General features: G+C 44.4%; 1 protein-coding gene across 1 annotated transcript in view; it reads left to right on the top strand.

Moving 5' to 3' along the window:
• The first annotated feature begins 275 nt into the window (after positions 1-275).
• LOC130291615 (cytochrome P450 2B1-like) overlaps positions 276-19,731 on the top strand; it is a 66,450-nt gene continuing 46,994 nt past the window's right edge. The window contains exon 1 of the mRNA XM_056540578.1: positions 276-493. Coding sequence (XP_056396553.1) covers positions 320-493 — 174 coding nt within the window. The 5' untranslated portion in view covers positions 276-319. The remainder of the gene's footprint in view (positions 494-19,731) is intronic.

Raw genomic sequence — 19,731 nt, 5'->3', positions numbered from 1 at the left:
ATCAGAGGAATATATCATCATTTTCAGAGAACGGTTAAACAGAGCTCCAGAAACCAAAATGTCATAGTGTGAGAGATTACGTAACCCACATAATTTACGAACGTAATTACGTAACAAACACGTAGTAACAAAGTAATTATCACGGTAACGTGTACATACAGAACTGGGCAGTTAGGGGTTAAACAGAGGGAGTGACAACTTGTAGGAAATGCTCCTTTGAACCCTGCAGATTCTTTATGTTGCGGTGCTTATCTATGGTGTATACATCTGGAGTGCACAGTTCTCTTCATACATCCTGCCTTTACTGCAGCTCACTGACATGGAGTTCTCTCCCGGACTCCTCACTCCTTTTCTTCTTGCTCTTTTCTTGATTTTTTTTATAAGAAAGTTGTTTGGGAAGACAGGAGACCTTCCTCCAGGTCCCAGACCTCTGCCGATCATAGGAAACTTACTACAGCTCAAGAGTCGAGAGATACACCAACCCATACTGGAGGTAAGTCGACCCGGATCTATCAATCTGTCTGAGACAAAAATGTGTCTGACGTTTGTCTCAAACAGATATCAACCAATCACAGCGAAACAGTAATAAGAAAGCTGAGCTGTGATTGGTTGCTATATATATATATATATATATATATATATATATATATAGATTGCAGACCCCGAATGCTATGTGCACATGAGTATATTCCCCGCCTGTGTGAGCTGCAGTGTGAGAGGTTGGGCAGCCCTGAGGCTCCCATTGACTTCACAGGGAGCCTCAGTGTGTAGTTTTCAAAGCTGACACCTTAGGAATTAGTGTATTTCTCTGCCAAAAAAAAAAAACACTGTTGTGAACATGCCCCAAGTGTGCTGTTTCTTTAACAGGTCAGAAACTGCTAGAAGGTTCCAGAAGCCTAGGACAGGGCTTTCTATATTAACCCCTTAAAGGGGTTCTCCACCATAAGGAGATTTTAGTATGTACCTGGCAGACAGTAATGGACATGCTTAGGAAGGATTTGCGCTTGTCTTGGGGCTAGATGGCTATGTCATGAGATTACCTAACACTGTGGCTAGCTTTTTGTGAACTTGTATTTTCCTGTTTGACTTTTCTTTTTTGACTACAAATCCCACAATTCCATTTTCCTCCCTCCCACACATCAGCCACCCCACCCATTAAAACAAAAGATCTCTGGTTTTCAATCAGGGTGCCTCCAGCTGTTGCATTACTTGCAGATTGATCCCTCCACCCATTGAAGCAGACAGGCTCCCTGTCATCAGCTGACTAGTGAGTCAGGTCTCGGCCGCATTGCAAGCTGGGAAAAATCTGAGACAACAGTAATTTTGTATGCTGGGAAAAATAAATAGTGGGGTGAAAATCACAGAAGAATTGTGAGAAAACCGTCACACACAGGTACAGACACTATATTTATGAATTACACTAACTTTACAGCCCCTGTAGCATAGTCAAATAAAAAAAAATCACGGAATACCCCTTTAAGGACTCAGCCCATTTTCACCTTAAGGACCCGGCCATTTTTTGCACATCTGACCACTGTCACTTTAAGCATTAATAACTCTGGGATGATTTTACCTTTCATTCTTGTTACGCCGAGCGCTCCGGGTCCCCGCTCCTCCCCGGAGCGCTCGCAACTTCCTCGCATTTGCAGCGCCACGGTCAGACATGCTGACCGGGTGCGCTGCAATGTCTCTCTCAGCCGGGATGCGATTCGCGATGCTGGAGGCGCCCGCTCTCGATGCGCATCCCGGCTCTCGTACCTGACTTGCTCCCCGTCGGTCTTGTCCCGGCGCGCGCGGCCCCGCTCCTTAGGGCGCGCGCGCGCCGGGTCTCTGCAATTTAAAGGGCCACTGCGCCACTGATTGGCGCAGCAGGCTTAATTAGTGTGTTCACCTGTGCACTCCCTATTTATACATCACTTCCCCTGCACTCCCTTGCCGGATCTTGTTGCCATTGTGCCAGTGAAAGCGTTTCCTTGTGTGTTCCTAGCCTGTGTTCCAGACCTCTTGCCGTTGCCCCTGACTACGATCCTTGCTGCCTGCCCTGACCTTCTGCTACGTCCGACCTTGCTCTTGTCTACTCCCTTGTACCGCGCCTATCTTCAGCAGTCAGAGAGGTTGAGCCGTTGCTGGTGGATACGACCTGGTTGCTACCGCCGCTGCAAGACCACCCCGCTTTGCGGCGGGCTCTGGTGAATACCAGTAGCAACTTAGAACCGGTCCACCAACACGGTCCACGCCAATCCCTCTCTGGCACAGAGGATCCACCTCCAGCCAGCCGAACCGTGACAATTCTGATTCCGAGATTGTTTTTTCGTGACATATTCTACTTTATGTTAGCGGTAAAAATTTGTCGATACTTGTATCATTTCTTGGTAAAAAAAAATCTAAAATGTGATGAAAAATTTGAAAATTTTGCATTTTTTTTTTACTTTGAAACTCTCTGCTTATAAGGAAAATGGACATCCCAAATAAATTACACATTGATTCACAAATACAATATGTCTACTTTATGTTTACATCATAAAGTTGACATGTTTTTACTTTTGGAAGACATCAAAGGGCTTCAAAGTTCAGCAACAATTTTCCAATTTTTCACAAAATTTTCAAAATCTGAATTTTTCAGGGACCAGTTCAGTTTTGAAGTGGATTTAAGGGGCCTTTATATTAGAAATACCCCATAAATGGACCCAATATAAAAACTGAACCCCCAAAGTATTCAAAATGACATTCAGAAAGTGTGTTAACCCTTTAGGTGATTCATAGGAATAGCAGCAAAGTGAAGGAGAAAATTCTAAATCTTCATTTTTTACACTGGCATGTTCTTGTAGACCCAGTTTTTGAATTGTTACAAGGGGTAAAAGGAGAGAAATCACCCTAAAATTTGTAACCCAATTTCTCTCGAGTAAGGATATGTCTCATATGTGGGTGTAAAGTGCTCTGTGGGTGCACTACAAGGCTCAGAAGGGAAGGAGCAACAGTGGGATTTTGGAGAGTGAGTTTTGCTGAAATGGTTTTTGGGGGCATGTCATATTTAGGAAGCCCCTATGGTGCCAGAACAGCAAAAAATAAAAAAAAATAAAATAAACATGGCATACTATTTTGGAAACTACACCCCTCAGGGAACGTAACAAGAGGTACAGTGAGCCTCAACACCCCACAGGTACTTGACGACTTTTTGTTAAAGTTGTATGTGTAAATGAAATAAAAAAAAATTTCACTAAAATGCATTTTCCCCCCCAAAATTTGTCATTTTTACAAGGGGTTATAGGAGAAAATGCCACCCAAAAGTTTTAACCCAATCTCTTTTGAGTATGGAAATACCCCATATATGGATGTCAAGTGCTCTGCTGGCGCACTACAATGCTCAGAAGAGGAGGAGCGCCAGTGATCTTTTGGTGAGAGAATTTGGTTGGAATAAAATCATGGGCCATGTGCATTTACAAAGCCCCCCGTGGTGCCAAAACAGTGGACCCCCAAACATGTGACCCCATTTTGGAAACTACACCCCTCACAGAATTTAATAAGGGGTGCAGTGAGTATTTACACCCCACTGGCATTTGACAGGTCTTTGGGACTGTGGGCTGAGTAAATGAAAAATTACGTTTTACATTTTCACAGACCACTGTTCCAAAAATCTGTCAGACACCAGCGGGGTGTAAATGTTCACTGTATCCCTAATTACATTACGTGAGGGTTGTAGTTTCCAAAATGGGGTCACATGGGTCCATTGTTCTGGCACTATGGGGGCTGTGTAAACACACGTGGCCTTCAATTCCGGACAAATTTTCTCACCAAAAGCCCAATGGCGCTCCCTCTCTTCTGAGCATTGTAGTTCGCCCGCAGAGCACTTTACATCCACATATGGGGTATGTTCTCACTCAGAATTAATGGGGTTACAAATTTTGGAGGTCTTTTTTTCCTTTTAACCCTTGTGAAAATAAAAAGTATGGAGCAACACCAGCATGTTAGTGTAAAATTTTTAATTTTTTTACACTAAGAGGCTGGTGTAGCCCCCAACTTTTCCTTTTCATAAGGGGTAAAAGGATAAAAATCCCCCCAAAATTTGTATTGCAATTTCTCCAGAGTACAGAAACACCCCATATGTGGCCCTAAACTGTTTCCTTGAAATACGACAGGGCTCCAAAGTGAGAGAGCACCATGCGCATTTTAGTACTAAATTAGGGATTGCATAGGGGTACACTATGCCAGTGATTTCCAAATGGCGTGCCTCCAGCTGTTGCTTATCTCCCAGCATGCCTGGACAGTCAGTGGCTGTCCGGAAATGCTGGGAGTTGTTATTTTGCAACAGCTGGAGGCTCCATTTTGGAAACACTGCCGTACGATACATTTTCATTTTTATTGGGGGGGGGACAGTGTAAGGGGGTGTATATGTTGGGTTTTACCCTTTCTTATGTGTTAGTGTAGTATTGTGTAGTGTTTTTTAGGGTACATTCACATGGGGGGTTTACAGTGGGTTTCCCGCTAGGAGTTTGCGCTGTGGCAGGAAATTTGCCGCAGCTCAAACTTGAAGCAGGAAACTCACTGTAAACCTTCCCGTGTGAATGTACCCTGTATGCCAGTGATTTCCAAATGGCGTGCCTCCAGCTGTTGCAAAACTACTACTCCCAGCATGAACTGACACACCGTGCATGCTGGGAGTTGTACTTTTGCAACAGCTGGAGGCACACTGGTTGGGAAACCTTCAGTTAAGTTCTGTTATCTAACTCAGTATTTTCCAACCAGTGTGCCTCCAGCTGTTGCAAAACTACAAATCCCAGAATGTACTGATTGCCATGCTGGGAGATGTAGTTATGTAACAGCTGGAGGTACATAACTACAACTCGCAGCATGGCAAGAAAGCTGTTTGCTGTTCATGCATGCTGGGAGTTGTAGCTTTGCAAGATTTAGAGGGCCTCGGTTTAGAAACCACTGCACAGTGATCTCCAAACTGTGGCCCTCCAGATGTTGCAAAACTACAAATACCAGCATGCACAGACAGCAAACTGCTGTCTGGGCATGCTGAGAGTTGTAGTTTTGCAACATCTGGAGGGTTACAGTTTGGAGATCACTGTGCAGTGGTTTCTAAACCGAGGCCCCAGCAGCAGGGAGCCAGCCGCACGTCATCGCCGCCTGCCGATCACCGCCGCCCCCATCGCTTTCCTCGCTCTTTCCGGACAACAGTGGGTGGGCAGAGCGGGGGAACCAACACCCCCCACCCCCCCACCCCCGATCTGCTATTGGTCGTCGCTTCTGAACGACCAATAGCAGGGATAGGGGAGGTGGCACCACTGCCACCTCACTCTTATCCCTTCAGGGGTATCATTGGTGTCTTGGACAACCCCGATCCCCCTTATTTTCCGGGTCACCAGAGACCCGTATGACCCGGAATCGCCGCAAATCGCCGGTGTGAATTCACCGGCAATTTGCGGCGATCGCTGACATGGGGGGTCTCAGGACCCCCCCTGGGCATTTGAATGGGATGCCTGCTGATAGATATCAGCAGTCATGCCAGTCCGGGCGTACAGGTACGCCCTGGGTCCTTAAAGGGGTATTCCAGGCAAAAACTTTTTTTTATATATCAACTGGCTCCGGAAAGTTAAACAGATTTGTAAATTACTTCTATTAAAAAATCTTAATCCTTCCAATAGTTATTAGCTTCTGAAGTTTTCTGTCTAACTGCTCAATGATGATGTCACGTCCCGGGAGCTGTGCATGATGGGAAAATATCCCCATAGGAGCTGCAATATTGAGTCCTCCCTTATTTAATGGAATAGAGAACTGTGACTAGTGCATTAACTCTTTGATTTTTTGCCCATTGAAACCGATAGGCCCATTGTGGTCTATGGGGATCTCTCCGCATGTAAAACAGTAAGATAAGCAGGACTGTCTCAGCAGCACAGTGGATGGGAGACCACCACTGGTTCGAGTCGCGGGGTGGGACAGAGTGTTACAGTGTTGTGGTTTAACTTTACTTTCCTGGAAAAGCTGCTGAGTAGCCCATAGCAACCAATCAGATTGCTTCCTTCATTTTGCAGAGGCCTTGAGAAAAATGAAAGAAGCGATCTGATTGGTTGCTATGGGCAGCTCAGCTGCTTTTCCAGGAAAGTAAAGTTAAACCACAATACTGTAAAACTGTGTCCCACCCCGGGACTCAAACCAGTGGTGGTCTCCCATCCACTGTGCTGCCGAGACAATCCTGCTTATCTTACTGTTTTACATGCCGTGAGATCCCCATAGACCACAATGGGCATATTGGTTTCCACGGGCAAAAAAATCACAGAGTTAAAGCACCAGTCATTGTTCCCGATACCATTAAAGAAGGGAGGGCTCAATATTCGCGAATATGCGCATATGCGGAAAACCAGTGTAGAGGAAGAGTTGTGCAGTGGCCCATAGCAACCAATCAGATTGCTTCTTTCATTTTTAAAAAGGCCTCTGAAAAATGAAGGAAGCAATCTGGTTGCTATGGGCAACTCAGAAACTTTTCTAGGAAAGTAAAGTTAAACCACAACACTGTGTGTGTGTGTGTGTGTGGGGGGGGGGGGGGGGGGTTGACGGTTCAAGAGCTTTACCGGCTAGGTTTGAAGTGAGTAGGGATAGAACTCGGTCAATTTATTCAGGCAGCATGGGTACAAAATGCAATGGCCGACGGGCCGTTTCTCACCACTTACAGGTGCTGAAAGGGGTTAACCACCATAAAGTGATTTTAGTACGTACCTAGCAGACAGTAATGGACATGCTTAGGGAAGATCTGCGCTTGTCTTGGGCCTAAATGGCTATGTTGTGAGATTACCATAATATTGTGGCTAGCTTTTTGTGAACTGGTATTTCCTGTTTTGACTACAAATCCCACAATTCTATTTTCCTCCCTCCCACACATCATCCCACCCCACCCATTGAACATAAATGAGCTGCAGACCTGTGGTTTTCAATCAGGGTGCCTACAGCTGTTGCATTAGTTGCAGATTGATCCCTCCACCCATTGAAGCAGACAGGCTCCTTGTCATCAGCTGACTAGTGAGTCAGGTCTTGGCCGCATTGCAAGCTGGGAAAAATCTGAGACAACAGTCATTTTGTATGCTGGTAAAAATAAATAGTGGGGAGAAAATCACAGAAGAATTGTGAGAAAACCGTCACACACAGGTACAGACACTATATTATGAACTACACTAACTTTACAGCCCCTGTTGCATAGTCAAATAAAAAAAAATCCTGGAATAACCCTTTAATCGTGACCTCTGCAGAGAGCTTTGTGCTTCAAAAAGAAAATAATTTCCTCTGCTGTATTCAGCAGCTAATAAGTACTGGAAGGATTAAGAATTTTTAATAGAAGTAATTTACAAATCTGTTTAACTTTCTGGCACCAGTTGATAAAAAAAAAAAAAAAGAAGAAGTTTTCCACCGGAGTACCCCTTTAACCTCTGCACTCCGAGTCCTTAAGGGCGCAGGACGTATCCATGCGCCCGTGGGAATTCCGGTCCCCACCGCTAGCCGGTTGGGAACCGGAGCCGGATGCCTGCTGAAATCGTTCAGCAGGCATCGCGGCATATCGGCCAGGGGGATCATGATGACAGGTCAGTCCAGCGATCTGCGGCGGATTCCGGTCAATCGGGTATCCAGTGACCCGGTGACCCGGAATTACTGGCTGATCAGGGCCGTCTCTGACAGCCCCGAAAAGCCATAGCTAGCAGGGGTGAGGTGGCACTGGTGCCACCTCACGATCGCCCTGATTCGTCGGCCGGTTTACCGGCCGACCAATCAGGGCACCTGCTGCGGGTGTCACTCCCGAAACCTGCTCAGAGGACGTGATCGGGTGCAGGATATGGACCCTGGCAGCTGGGGACCCCGATCCCCGGCGTCCCTTTTGGGATCGGGGCCCCAGGAGCGGCGGCGAGGGACTGACCTGCAGCGGCGGCGGCGTGGATCAGCAGTTGGAGCTGAGTGACAGCCTCCTGCTGTTGCTTAGCAACAGCTCCCAGCTTGCAAAAAGGGCATGCTGGGAGCTGTAGTTATGCAACAGCAGGAGGCAGACCACCACAACTCCCAGCATTCCCTTATGGGCATGCTGGGACTTATAGTTTTGCAACAGCTGGAGGCACATTTTTTCTTAGGAAAAGTGTACCTTCAGCTGTTGTATAACTACAACTCCCAGCTTGCACGAACAGCTAAAGTTCATGCTGGGAGTTGTAGTGGTGCATCTGCTGGTTGCATAACTACAACTCCCAGCATGCCCGTTGGCTGTCGGTGACTACTGAGAGTTGTAGCTTTGCAACAGCTGAAGGCACACTGGTTGTCAAACTCAGAGTTTTTTTTTACCTAACTCAGTGTTTCACGACCGGTGTGCCTCCAGCTGTTGCAAACTACAACTCCCAGCATGCACCGTACATGCTGGGAGTTGTAGTTTTGCAACAGCTGGAGGCATACTGGTTGTGAAACACTGAGTTAGGTCACAAACTCAGTGATACATAACCAGTGTGCCTACAGCTATTGCAGAACTAAAACTATCAGCATGTACAGTCTGTCAGCGCATGCTGGAAGTTGTAGTTTTGCAACAGCTGGATGTTCCCCCCTCCCCAATGTGAACGTACAGGGTACACTCACATGGGCGGAGGTTTACAGTAAGTATCCGGCTGCAAGTTTGAGCTGCGGCAATTTTTTTTTTATACATATGCAAAAGTTGTAAAACACCTGTGGGGTATAAAGGTTCACTTAACCTCTTGTTACGTTCCCCAAGGGGTCTAGTTTCCAAAATATAATGCCATGTGTTTTTTTTTCTGTTCTGGCACCATAGGGGCTTCCTAAATGCGGCATGCCCCCAGAGCAAAATTTGCTTCCAAAACGCCAAATGTGACTCCTTCTCTTCTGAGACCTGTAGTGCACCAGCAGAGCACTTTTCACCCCATATGGGGTGTTTTCAGAATCGGGAGAAATTGGGCTTCAGATTTTGGGGGGTATTTTCTGCTATTACCCTTTTTAAAAATGTAAAATTTGGGGGAAAACAAGCATTTTAGGTAAATTCTTTTTTTTTTTTTTACATTTGCAAAAGTCATGAAACACCTGTGGGGTATTAAGGCTCACTTTATAACATGTTACATTCCCAGAGGGGTATAGTTTCCAAAATGGTATGCCATGTGTTTTATTTTTGCTGTTTTGACACCCTAGGGGCTTCCTAAAGGTGACATGCCCCCCAAAAACCATTTCAGAAAAAATGTTCTCTCCAAAATCCCCTTGTCGCTCCTTCCCTTCTGAGCCCTCTACTGCGCCCGCCGAACAATTTACATAGACATATGAGGTATGTGCTTACTCAAGAGAAATTGGGCTACAAATACAAGTAAAAATTTTCTCCTTTTACCCCTTGTAAAAATTCAAAAATTGGGTCTACAAGAACATGCGAGTGTAAAAAATGAAGATTTTGAATTTTCTCCTTCACTTTGCTGCTTTTCCTGTGAAACACCTAAAGGGGTAAAACATTTACTGAATGTCATTTTGAATACTTTGGGGGATGCAGTATTTATAATGGGGTCATTTATAGGGTATTTCTAATATGAAGACCCTTCAAATCCACTTCAAATCTGAACTGGTCCCTGAAAAATATCGAGTTTGAAAATTTTGTGAAAAATTGGAAAATTGCTGCTGAACTTTGAAGCCCTCTGATGTCTTCCAAAAGTAAAAACTCATACATTTTATGAGGCAAACATAAAGTAGACATATTGTATATGTGAACCAAAGAAAAAAAAATGTAATATCCATTTTCCTTACAAGCAGAGAGCTTCAAAGTTCGAAAAATGCTAAATTTTCAGTTTTTTTTATCAAATTTTGGGATTTTCCACCATGTAAAGGATGCAAGTTACCATGAAATGTTACCACTATGTTAAAGTAGGATATGTCACAAAAAACTATCTCGTAATCAGAATGATAAGTAAAAGCATTCCATAGTTATTAATGTTTAAAGTGACAGTGGTCAGAATTGCAAAAAACGGCCGAGTCCTTAAGATGAAAAAGGGCTAAGTCCTTAAGGGGTTAATGGAAAGCCTAGTGCACTACTAGCATTCCTATATGCAGAGTCACAGGAATGCTTAGGAAACAACATAGATTTATTATGTTGATAATACTATATGTAACATGGCCATGAACAACATTAAGTACAGGAAGTTTATTCTAGCCAAAGTCTAAAAATAGTAATTTTTTGTGTCTACTGGTCTATTTTTAGAGTTGATATCCTACAGGCTATCTAATGTACATAGTTCAAAGACTATTATCTAACAATGAACTCTATCACACTTAGTCTATGTGCACAACATGTTTTCCCTGTACAGCAGCGACCTGTTTTTTTTTCATGCAGACAGACACCAAGTTGTTCTGATAGTGGGACCATTGAGTTTAGTGGATGGACTATCTTCAATCTATTAAAGTCAAAAGGCCTATTGTCAGTACTTCATGTTATTACTGGACAGGATGCTGACCCCTATACCACAAGAGAAAATGCAATGTGATCATAGCCCTATAATATTTAGTCATATCTCAATATACATACAAAATGCAAAGAAACCATTTTGATGAAAATCTCTGACAAAAACCTCAGGAGTGAAAGAGTCCCTGTCCCTGAAATGTGCAGTTAAAGGGATATTCCAGGCAAAAACATTTTATCCCCTATCCAAAGGATAGGGAATAAGATGTCTGATCGCGGGGGGCTTACTGCTTAGATCCCCTGCGATCTCCCTTCAGCACCCGCTTTCTATGCGAAACTTCTGGGTTTCCGGAACTGGGGACGTGACGTGTGAATGGAGGGGGCGTGAATAGAAGGGGGTGTGGTGTGAATGGAGGGGGCGTGGCATAAAGTCGCATCCCCAGTCCCGGAAACCATCAGCAATGGCAGTGGAGCGACGATCAGCGGCGGCAGCGGGCGACGATCGGCGGAAGAAGAGGACCGCGACGCAGCTCCCTGGATCCAACGGAAGCCGGTGAGTTACTTAGCAACACCTGGAGGGCTACAGTCTGAGACCACTATAGTGGTCTCTAAACTGTAACCCTCCAGATGTTGCAAAACTACAACTCCCAGCATGCCCAGAGAGCTGTTTAGGCTTGCTGGGAGTTGCAGTTTTGCAACAGCTGGAGGTCTACAGTTTGAGACCACTGCAAAGTGATCTCTATACTGTGCACCTCCAGATCTTGCAAAACTACAACTCCCAGCATGCCCAGACAGCAGTTTGCTGTCTGGGCATGCTGGGAGTTGTAGTTTTGCAACATCTGGAGGTCCACAGTTTGGAGACCACTGTGCAGTGGTCTCTAAACTATAGCTCTCCAGATGTTGCAAAACTGCAACTCCCAGCAAGCCTAAACAGCAAACAGATGTCTCTGCATGCTGGGAGTTGTAGTTGCGATCCCTCCAGCTGTTGCATAACTACATCTCCCAGCATGCCTTTCGGCAATCAGTACATGCTGGGAGTTGAAGTTTTGCAACAGCTGGAGGCACACTGGTTGGAAAATACTGAGTTAGGTAACAGAACCTAACTGAAGGTTTTCCAACCAGTGTGCCTCCAGCTGTTGCAAAAGTACAACTCCCAGCATGCACGGTCTGTCAGTACATGCTGGGAGTTGTAGTTTTGAAACAGCTGGAGGTTTGCCCCCCCATGTGAACGTACAGGGTACATTCACACTGGCGGGTTTACAGTAGGTTTTCTGCTTCAAGTTTGGGCTGTGGCAAATTTTTCACCGCAGCGCAAACTCCTAGCGGTAAATTCACTGTAAACCTCTGCCAGTGTGAATGTACCCTAAAAACACTACACTTACACATAATAAAGAGTAAAACACTACAAGTCCCCCTACTACTGTCCCCCTAATAAAAAATAAAAAACGTATTGTACGGCAGTGTTTCCAAAACAGAGCCTCCAGCTGTTGCAAAACAACAACTCCCAGCATTTCCGGACAGCCACTGACTGTCCAAGCATGCTGGGAGTTTAGCAACAGCTGGAGGCACCCTGTTTGTGAATCACTGGCGTAGAATACCCCTATGTCCACCCCTGTGCAATCCCTAATTTAGTCCTCAAATGCGCATGGCGCTCTCTCACTTCAGAGCCCTGTCGTATTTCAAGGAAACAGTTTAGTGCCACATATGGGGTATCTCCGTACTCAGGAGAAATTGCACTACTAAGTTTGGGGGCTTTTTTCCTTTACCCCTTATGAAAAAGAAAAGTTGGGGTCTACACCAGCCTGTTAGTGTAAAAAAAAAATTTTTTTTACACTAACATGCTGGTGTTGTCTTTTACTTTTTATTTTCACGGGAGGTAAAAGGAAAAAAAGACCCCCAAAAGTACGGAGATACCCCAGATGTGGGCGTAAAATGCTCTGCGGACGCACAACAAGGCTCAGGAGTGAGAGCGCACCATGTACATTTGAGGCCTAAATTGGTGATTTGCACAGGGGTGGCTGATTTTACAGTGGTTCTGACATAAACACAAAACAATAAATACCCACATGTGACCCCATTTTGGAAACGACACCCCTCACGGAACGTAACAAGGGGTATAGTGAGCCTGAACACCCCACAGGTGTTTGACAAATTTTCATTAAAGTTGAATGGGAAAATGAAAAAAAAAAATTTTTCACTAAAATGCTGGTGTCACCCTAAATTTTTCATTTTCACAAGGGGAAATAAAAAAAAGCCCCCCAAAATTTGTAACCCAATTTCTTCTGAGTAAGAGCATACCCCATATGTGGATGTAAAGTGCTCTATGGGTACACTACAATGCTCAGAAGAGAAGGAGCGCCATTGGGATTTTGAAGAGAAAATTTGTCCGGAATTGAAGGCCACTTGTGTTTACAAAGCCCCCATGGTACCAGAACAATGGACCTCCCATATGTGACCCCATATTGGAAACTACACCCCTCATGTAATGTAATAAGGGGCGCAGTGAGCATTTACGCCCCACAGGTGTCTGACAGATTTTTGGAACAGTGATCCTTGAAAATGAAAAATTTAATTTTCCATTTGCAAAGCCCACTGTTCCAAAGATCTGTCAAACGCCAGTGGGGTGAAAATGCTCACTGCACCACTTATTAAATTCTGTGAGGGGTGTAGTTTCCAAAATGGGGTCACATGTGGGGGGGGGGTCCACTGTTCTGGCACCACGGGGGGCTTTGTAAATGCACATGGCCCCTGACTACCATTCCAAACGAATTCTCTTTCCAAAAGCTCAATGGTGCTCCTCCTCTTCTGAGCATTGTAGTTCGCCCGTAGTGCACTTCAGGTCCACTTATGGGGTACCTCCCTACTCAGAAGAGATGGGGTTACAAATTTTGGGGGGTATTTTCTGCTATTAACCCTTGCAAAAATGTGAAATTTGGGGGGAAACACACATTTTAGTGAAAAAAAATATATATATTTTTTTACATATGCAAAAGTCGTGAAACCCGTGTGGGGTATTAAGGCTCACTTTATTCCTTGTTACGTTCCTCAAGGGGTCTAGTTTCCAAAATGGTATGCCATGTGTTTTTTTTTTGCTGTTCTGGCACCATAGGGGCTTCCTAAATGCGACATGCCCCCCGAGCAAAATTTGCTCTCAAAAAGTCAAATATCACTCCTTCTCTTCGGAGCATTGTAGTTCGCCTGTAATGCACTTCATGCGAACTTATGGGGTGCCTCCATACTCAGAAGAGATGGGGTTACAAATTTTGGGGGGTATTTTCTGCTATTAACCCTTGCAAAAATGTGAAATTTGGGGGGAAGCACACATTTTAGTGAAAAAAAAAATATTTTTTTTACATATGCAAAAGTCGTGAAACACCTGTGGGGTATTAAGGCTCACTTTATTCCTTGTTACGTTCCCCAAGGGGTCTAGTTTCCAAAATGGTATGCCATGTGGGTTATTTTTGCTGTTCTGGCACCATAGGGGCTTCCTAAATGCAACATGCCCCCCAAAAACCATTTCTGAAAAACGTACTCTCCAAAATCCCCTTGTCACTCCTTCGCTTCTGAGCCCTCTACTGCGCCCGCCGAACACTTTACATAGACATATGAGGTATGTGCTTACTCGAGAGAAATTGGGCTACAAATATAAGTATACATTTTCTCCTTTTACCCCTTGTAAAAATTCAAAAATTGGGTTTACAAGAACATGCGAGTGTAAAAAATAAAGATTTTTAATTTTCTCCTTCACTTTGCTGCTATTCCTATGAAACACCTAAAGGGTTAAAACACTTACTGATTGTCATTTTGAATACTTTGGGGGTGTAGTTTTTATAATGGGGTCATTTGTGGGATATTTCTAATGGGAAGACCCTTCAAATCCACTTCAAACCTGAACTGGTCTCTGAAAAAAAGCGAGGTTCAAAATTTTGTGAAAAATTGGAAAAGTGCTGCTGAACTTTGAAGCCCTCTGATGTCTTCCAAAAGTAAAAACACATCAATTTTATGATGCAAACATAAAGTAGACATATTGGAAATGTGAATAAAAAAAAATATTTTGAATATTCATTTTCCTTACAAGCAGAAAGCTTCAAAGTTAGAAAAATGCAAAATTTTCAAATTTTTCATCAAATTTTGGGATTTTTCACCAAGAAAGGATGCAAGTTACCACAACATTTTACCCCTATGTTAAAGTAGAATATGTCACAAAAAAACAGTCTCGGAATCAGATTGATAACTAAAAGCATTCCAGAGTTATTAATGTTTAAAGTGACAGTGGTCAGATGTGCAAAAAACACTCTGGTCCTAAGGTGTAAAATGGCCTGGTCCTTAAGGGGTTAAGCTCTTCACTCCCCAGCCCGCCTCAGTCTTCATTTCCCTGTAGCAGACAAGCTCCATAGACTTACAATGAAGTGCTCCTCATGCAGTGAGACAAAGTTCGCAGGGAGCCAAACTAGAAGCAAAACTACCAATGGATCAATTTGACATAAAAACAATAATTTTCATCCTTATCCCCCTACCACCCCTAAGGTGACTACAAAGAGGAAATATAAAAAACACCACCCATCTTCTAAAAGACATGATCATTCCCTCTAAGTTCTCAAATTCCAGATGTGCCCTCTTAGATTTCTTGGCCATTTTTTTTTTTTTTTATAGTGACAGGGACACTTAGGAGGGTTGTTTGGTCTATAGATTCCATTTTCAATATACCTCTTTGGGAATTCTGAGTCAAAACAAATGGATCCATCAAATAGCCAAAGTGGATACAAAAGCCACCTCTTTTTCTGGAAAACAAGAAATGTATCATGGTAAGGTCACATGTAGCGCATCCAAGGCATATGTGGATGCGCTACTGAACGTCTCTAGAGTTTGCCTCAGCACATGCTCAGTTTACTCCCAGACATCGTGGTTGCTCTCCCGAGCTAGGCCGAAAGTATCCTTGATGTCTGTGAGTACACTGCGCATGCGAACAACTTGCAGATCCCTGTGTGTCTGCTCCTAGCGGCAGATTGCTGCTATGAGCAGACAATAGAAGACACATTCTAGGGACGTTCAGTAGCGCATCCACATATGCTATGGATGCACTACATGTAACCTTACCCTAATAGATTTTCGGTCCCACACTAGAGACAGTCATTAGTGCATCTGCAGTGTCAAATACGCAGAGAATGCGCTATCTGTGAACCTACTCCTATACAGACAGTGTTTTGGAACTCCTGTTGTGTCACTGCAGGGAAGCTGGACACGTGTTGCCGAGTTCCCTCTCTATTTACAATTAGAGATGAGCGAACTTTTCAAAAATTTGATTCGGCCGATTCACCAAATTTTCCGATTAAGTTTGTTTCGTTCTGAATTTTTTCACGTCGAATCTATATTAAAAAAGGCTATTTCTAGCCTACATACAGCCTCTATAGGGGTATAGAACACTTTGCTGTGTTCTAAAATGCATATGGAGTGTGCTGGGTTAGTGAAATAATACTGTTATTCAGAATAACATGCAGATTACCGGCATCGCTTTTAGAATCACTGCCGCACAGCAGCACAATGACAAAGCCTGGTGGTGGCATCAGTGTCAGGAGACAATATAGTGACTGAATGGTACAGCGTGGAGGTGTTGACAGCATGAGGACACCATATAGTGGCTAAATGACACAGCATGGAGGTGATAGCAGCATGAGGAGACCATATAGTGGCTGAATGGCACAGCCCGGAGTTGCCAGCAGCATGAGTAGGCACTAGGCCTTCACAATCCCTAAGATTAAAAGATGAATTAAGAAATTTAAACCAAAGATTTTGGATAGCGGGTGCTACCTATGAGAAAATTTGAAATTCCCAGACCCAGGCCCCACAGCCACATCAGTAACACATATATATTGCCTGAATTACACAGCCTGGAGTTGGCTGATGCACAAGTACACAACAGGGCTTCACAATCCCCCCCAAAAAAACTCCACAATTTTAGAAATTTTTGAAAAAGATTTTGGATAGCGGGTGCTGCCTATGACAAAATTTGAAATTACCAGACCCAGGCCCAGCAGCGCCATCATTTTTTTTATTTGAAAATTAAAACAAACTTTGAGTGTCCTGGACTCCATCGTGTGGGTACGAAGGACCAAATACAACAAGCCCCCACAGCAACATCAGTAAAGCATATATTGCCTGAATTACACAGCATGGAGTTGGCTGATGCACGAGTACACACCAGGGCTTCACAATCCCCCCAAAAACACCACATTTTAGAAATTTTTGAAAAAGATTTTGGATAGCGGGTGCTACCTATGAGAAAATTTTAAATTCCCAGACCCAGGCCCAGCAGTGTCATCATTTTTTTATTTGAAATTTAAAACAACCTTTGCGTGTCCCAGACCCTAGCGTGTGGGTACGAAGGACCAAATCCAACAAGCCCCCACAGGGCTCATGTGGCCGTGAGATTTAGGTGCAACGTCTCCATTGCCCTGACTGGCCATTGTTTCCAAGACTTCTCGCCAAGGCAAACCATATGAAGAACAACGTGACACCGCCGTGACCTGCACACATGGTATGCTGAAGGGCCACTGAGACTTGTCCGGGCAGTGGAGGCTTAAGACACAGTGGAGGATGTGGAGGCGGAGTAGCACACTGTCGCAGGACCAACGGGTTGACAGAGTGTAGCAGGAAGCAGCATTGAGTACACACCAGGGCTTCAGAATTCCAAAGAAAAAACAAACATTTTTAAAATAATTTTAAGAATATTTAGGACAGCGGGTGCTACCTATATATTGCCTGAATGACACAGCCTGGAGTTGGCTGATGCATGAGTACACACTAGGGCTTCACAATCCCCCCCAAAAAACACACAAATTGTAGACAGAAGACTTTTGGATAGCAGGTGCTATCTATGAGAAAATTTGAAATTCCCAGACCCAGGCCCAGCAGCGCCATCAGTAAACCATATATTGCCTGAATGACACAGGCTGGAGTTGGCTGATACATGAGTACGCACCAAAGCTTCACAATCCCTAATAAAAAAGACAAACATTTTTGACGAAAAATGTTAACGAAAATTTAGGACAGCGAGTGCTCTCTATATATTACCAGAATGACGCAGCCTGTAATTGGCTGCAGCATGAAGAGACCATTGAAATGTGTGATTTTTTTATTTGAAATTTAAATCAAAATTTGTGTCCCGGACCCCGCCGTGTGGGTACAAAGGACCTAATCTCACAAGCACCCACAGGGCTCATGTGGCCGCAAGATGTAGGCGCAACGTCTCCATAGCCCTGACCGGCCATTTTTGGTTTTTGTACCTTTGTTTAAGAACAAGCGCATATCAAAGAGTCCAGAAGACTCTATATTGCAGGACGGTGGACCACCAAAAGACATTCTTCTATGAAAGAATTTTTTATGAAATAAAGAAGCAGAGTTCATCCCTCTGCGTATTTTTTTTGAAAATTTTACTTAAAAAATCACATGTAACAATTGTTCAATGGTGTAATGGTTATAATTGTGGAAAATTCAAGTTTGTTACTGTGCTAATTATCAGAAAATTTGAAAAAAACACTACCCAAGAGTTTTTAATAACTCCATACATTGCACCATAAATGTTGAAATTTAAATTAAGCATGTATGTATGTATTTCAAAAATCCTAAAATTAAAGGCCCAAGCCCAGAAGCATCATGAAGTCAAGTAGTTCCTGAAAGACACAGGAGCAGTCAGGAGTAGGCATCAGCAGTACCCAAGAGGCTTTAATAACCCCTTACATTGCACGATCACTCGCGAGATCGAGCAATAACAGGTCTGTGATGCCCTCAGATGTCCAGGGCTGCACGCGCGCTACACTGAATGAACCAGTGCGTGTCAATCTTTCACCGACAGGTGCGGGTAACCCGCTGAACCCCTTTCGCGATAGGGATCAGGGATTGCAATTATTTGCCAGGAAAGAAGAATAACAACTAAGCGCGGGTCATAAGCTCGGGTTCATTAAGTCCATGCCCTTTGTACACGCCGCATGTCTCCGATTGGATGGTTTAGGGAGGTCCTCGGATCGGCCCCAGCCTGGTAGGAGAAGGCCCTAGCAGAGCACCGAGAATTTAAAGATGATAGTTGAAATTTGCATTAAGCATGTATTAGCTACTGCTAAACTTCCAATAATTGAATGCCCAAGGCCTGAGGCATCAGGGAGGCAATTATTTCCTGAAAGACACAGAATGAGTCAGGAGCAGTACCCAAGAGGGTTTCATAACCAACCCCTTACATTTAAAGATCAATGTTGAAATTTGCATTAAGCATGTATTTAGCTACTTCAAAACATCCAAAAATTGAAGGCCCAAGGCCAGAAGCATCAGTGAGGCAAGTAGTTCCCGAAAGACACAGAATGAGTCAGGAGCAGGCATTCACAGTACCCAAGAGGGTTTCATAACCCCTTATATTTAAAGATCAATGTTGACATTTGCATTAAGCATATATTTAGCTACTGCTAAACATCCAAAAATTAAAGGCCCAAGGCCAGAAGCATCAGTGAGGCAAGTAGTTCCTGAAAGACACAGGATGAGCAAGGAGCAGGCAACCCTAATTGATAACCCAAGAGGGTTTCATAACCAACCATAATTGGGAAATGTTGGTGTAACAGCATGGTCAATCTACTCTGAGGCATATGGCATTGGTGGCTGGAAATCCTGGCTGATCCATCCCTGATTCCTCTTGACAAATGTCAGTCTCTCCACATTTTTAGTGGACCTTGAGGGGACTATGGCCCCGGCCGCACTAAACACCCGCTCTGATGGCACACTACTGGCCGGGCAGGACAGCTTTTCTAGGGCAAACTCTGCTAGTTGTGGCCATAAATCAAGTTTGGCTGCCCAGAAGTCCAGCGGATCTTCAAAGGTTGTTGGCATGGCCATGTCAAGGTATGCCACCACCTGCTGGTTCAGGTCCTGCTCCATGTCTACCTGCTGTTGATGAGTTGCTTCACTATGTGGGTGAAGAAAGCTACTCATCAGCGACTGTAGACTCAGGCTGCTGCTGATGGAGCTGGTACTGCTCCTGCCACCCCTCCCCTCCCCAGCAGCCGTGGCAGTGGAAAGTGAGCGCAGAGGGCCCCCCGAGTCAGACCTGTGAGTGGAAGGACCATGTGGCCGATCGGCATCAGCCAACTGACTACGTAGAATCTCTCTGTAGTAGGTCAGTTTGTCCTCCCTCTCAGTGGGTGTAAAAAAGGCCCCCATTTTGGGACGGTAGCGAGGGTCTAATAAGGTGGAGATCCAGAAGTCATGGCATGCATCGTGCCATTTGCGCCAGTGACTCGGATGGACTACCTGCCTCCATCTCCACTGCATACTGCCACGGT

The sequence above is a fragment of the Hyla sarda genome, chromosome 9, assembly GCF_029499605.1.
Source record: "Hyla sarda isolate aHylSar1 chromosome 9, aHylSar1.hap1, whole genome shotgun sequence".
NCBI lineage: Eukaryota > Metazoa > Chordata > Amphibia > Anura > Hylidae > Hyla > Hyla sarda.
This window is presented reverse-complemented; position numbering and strand designations above follow the sequence as displayed.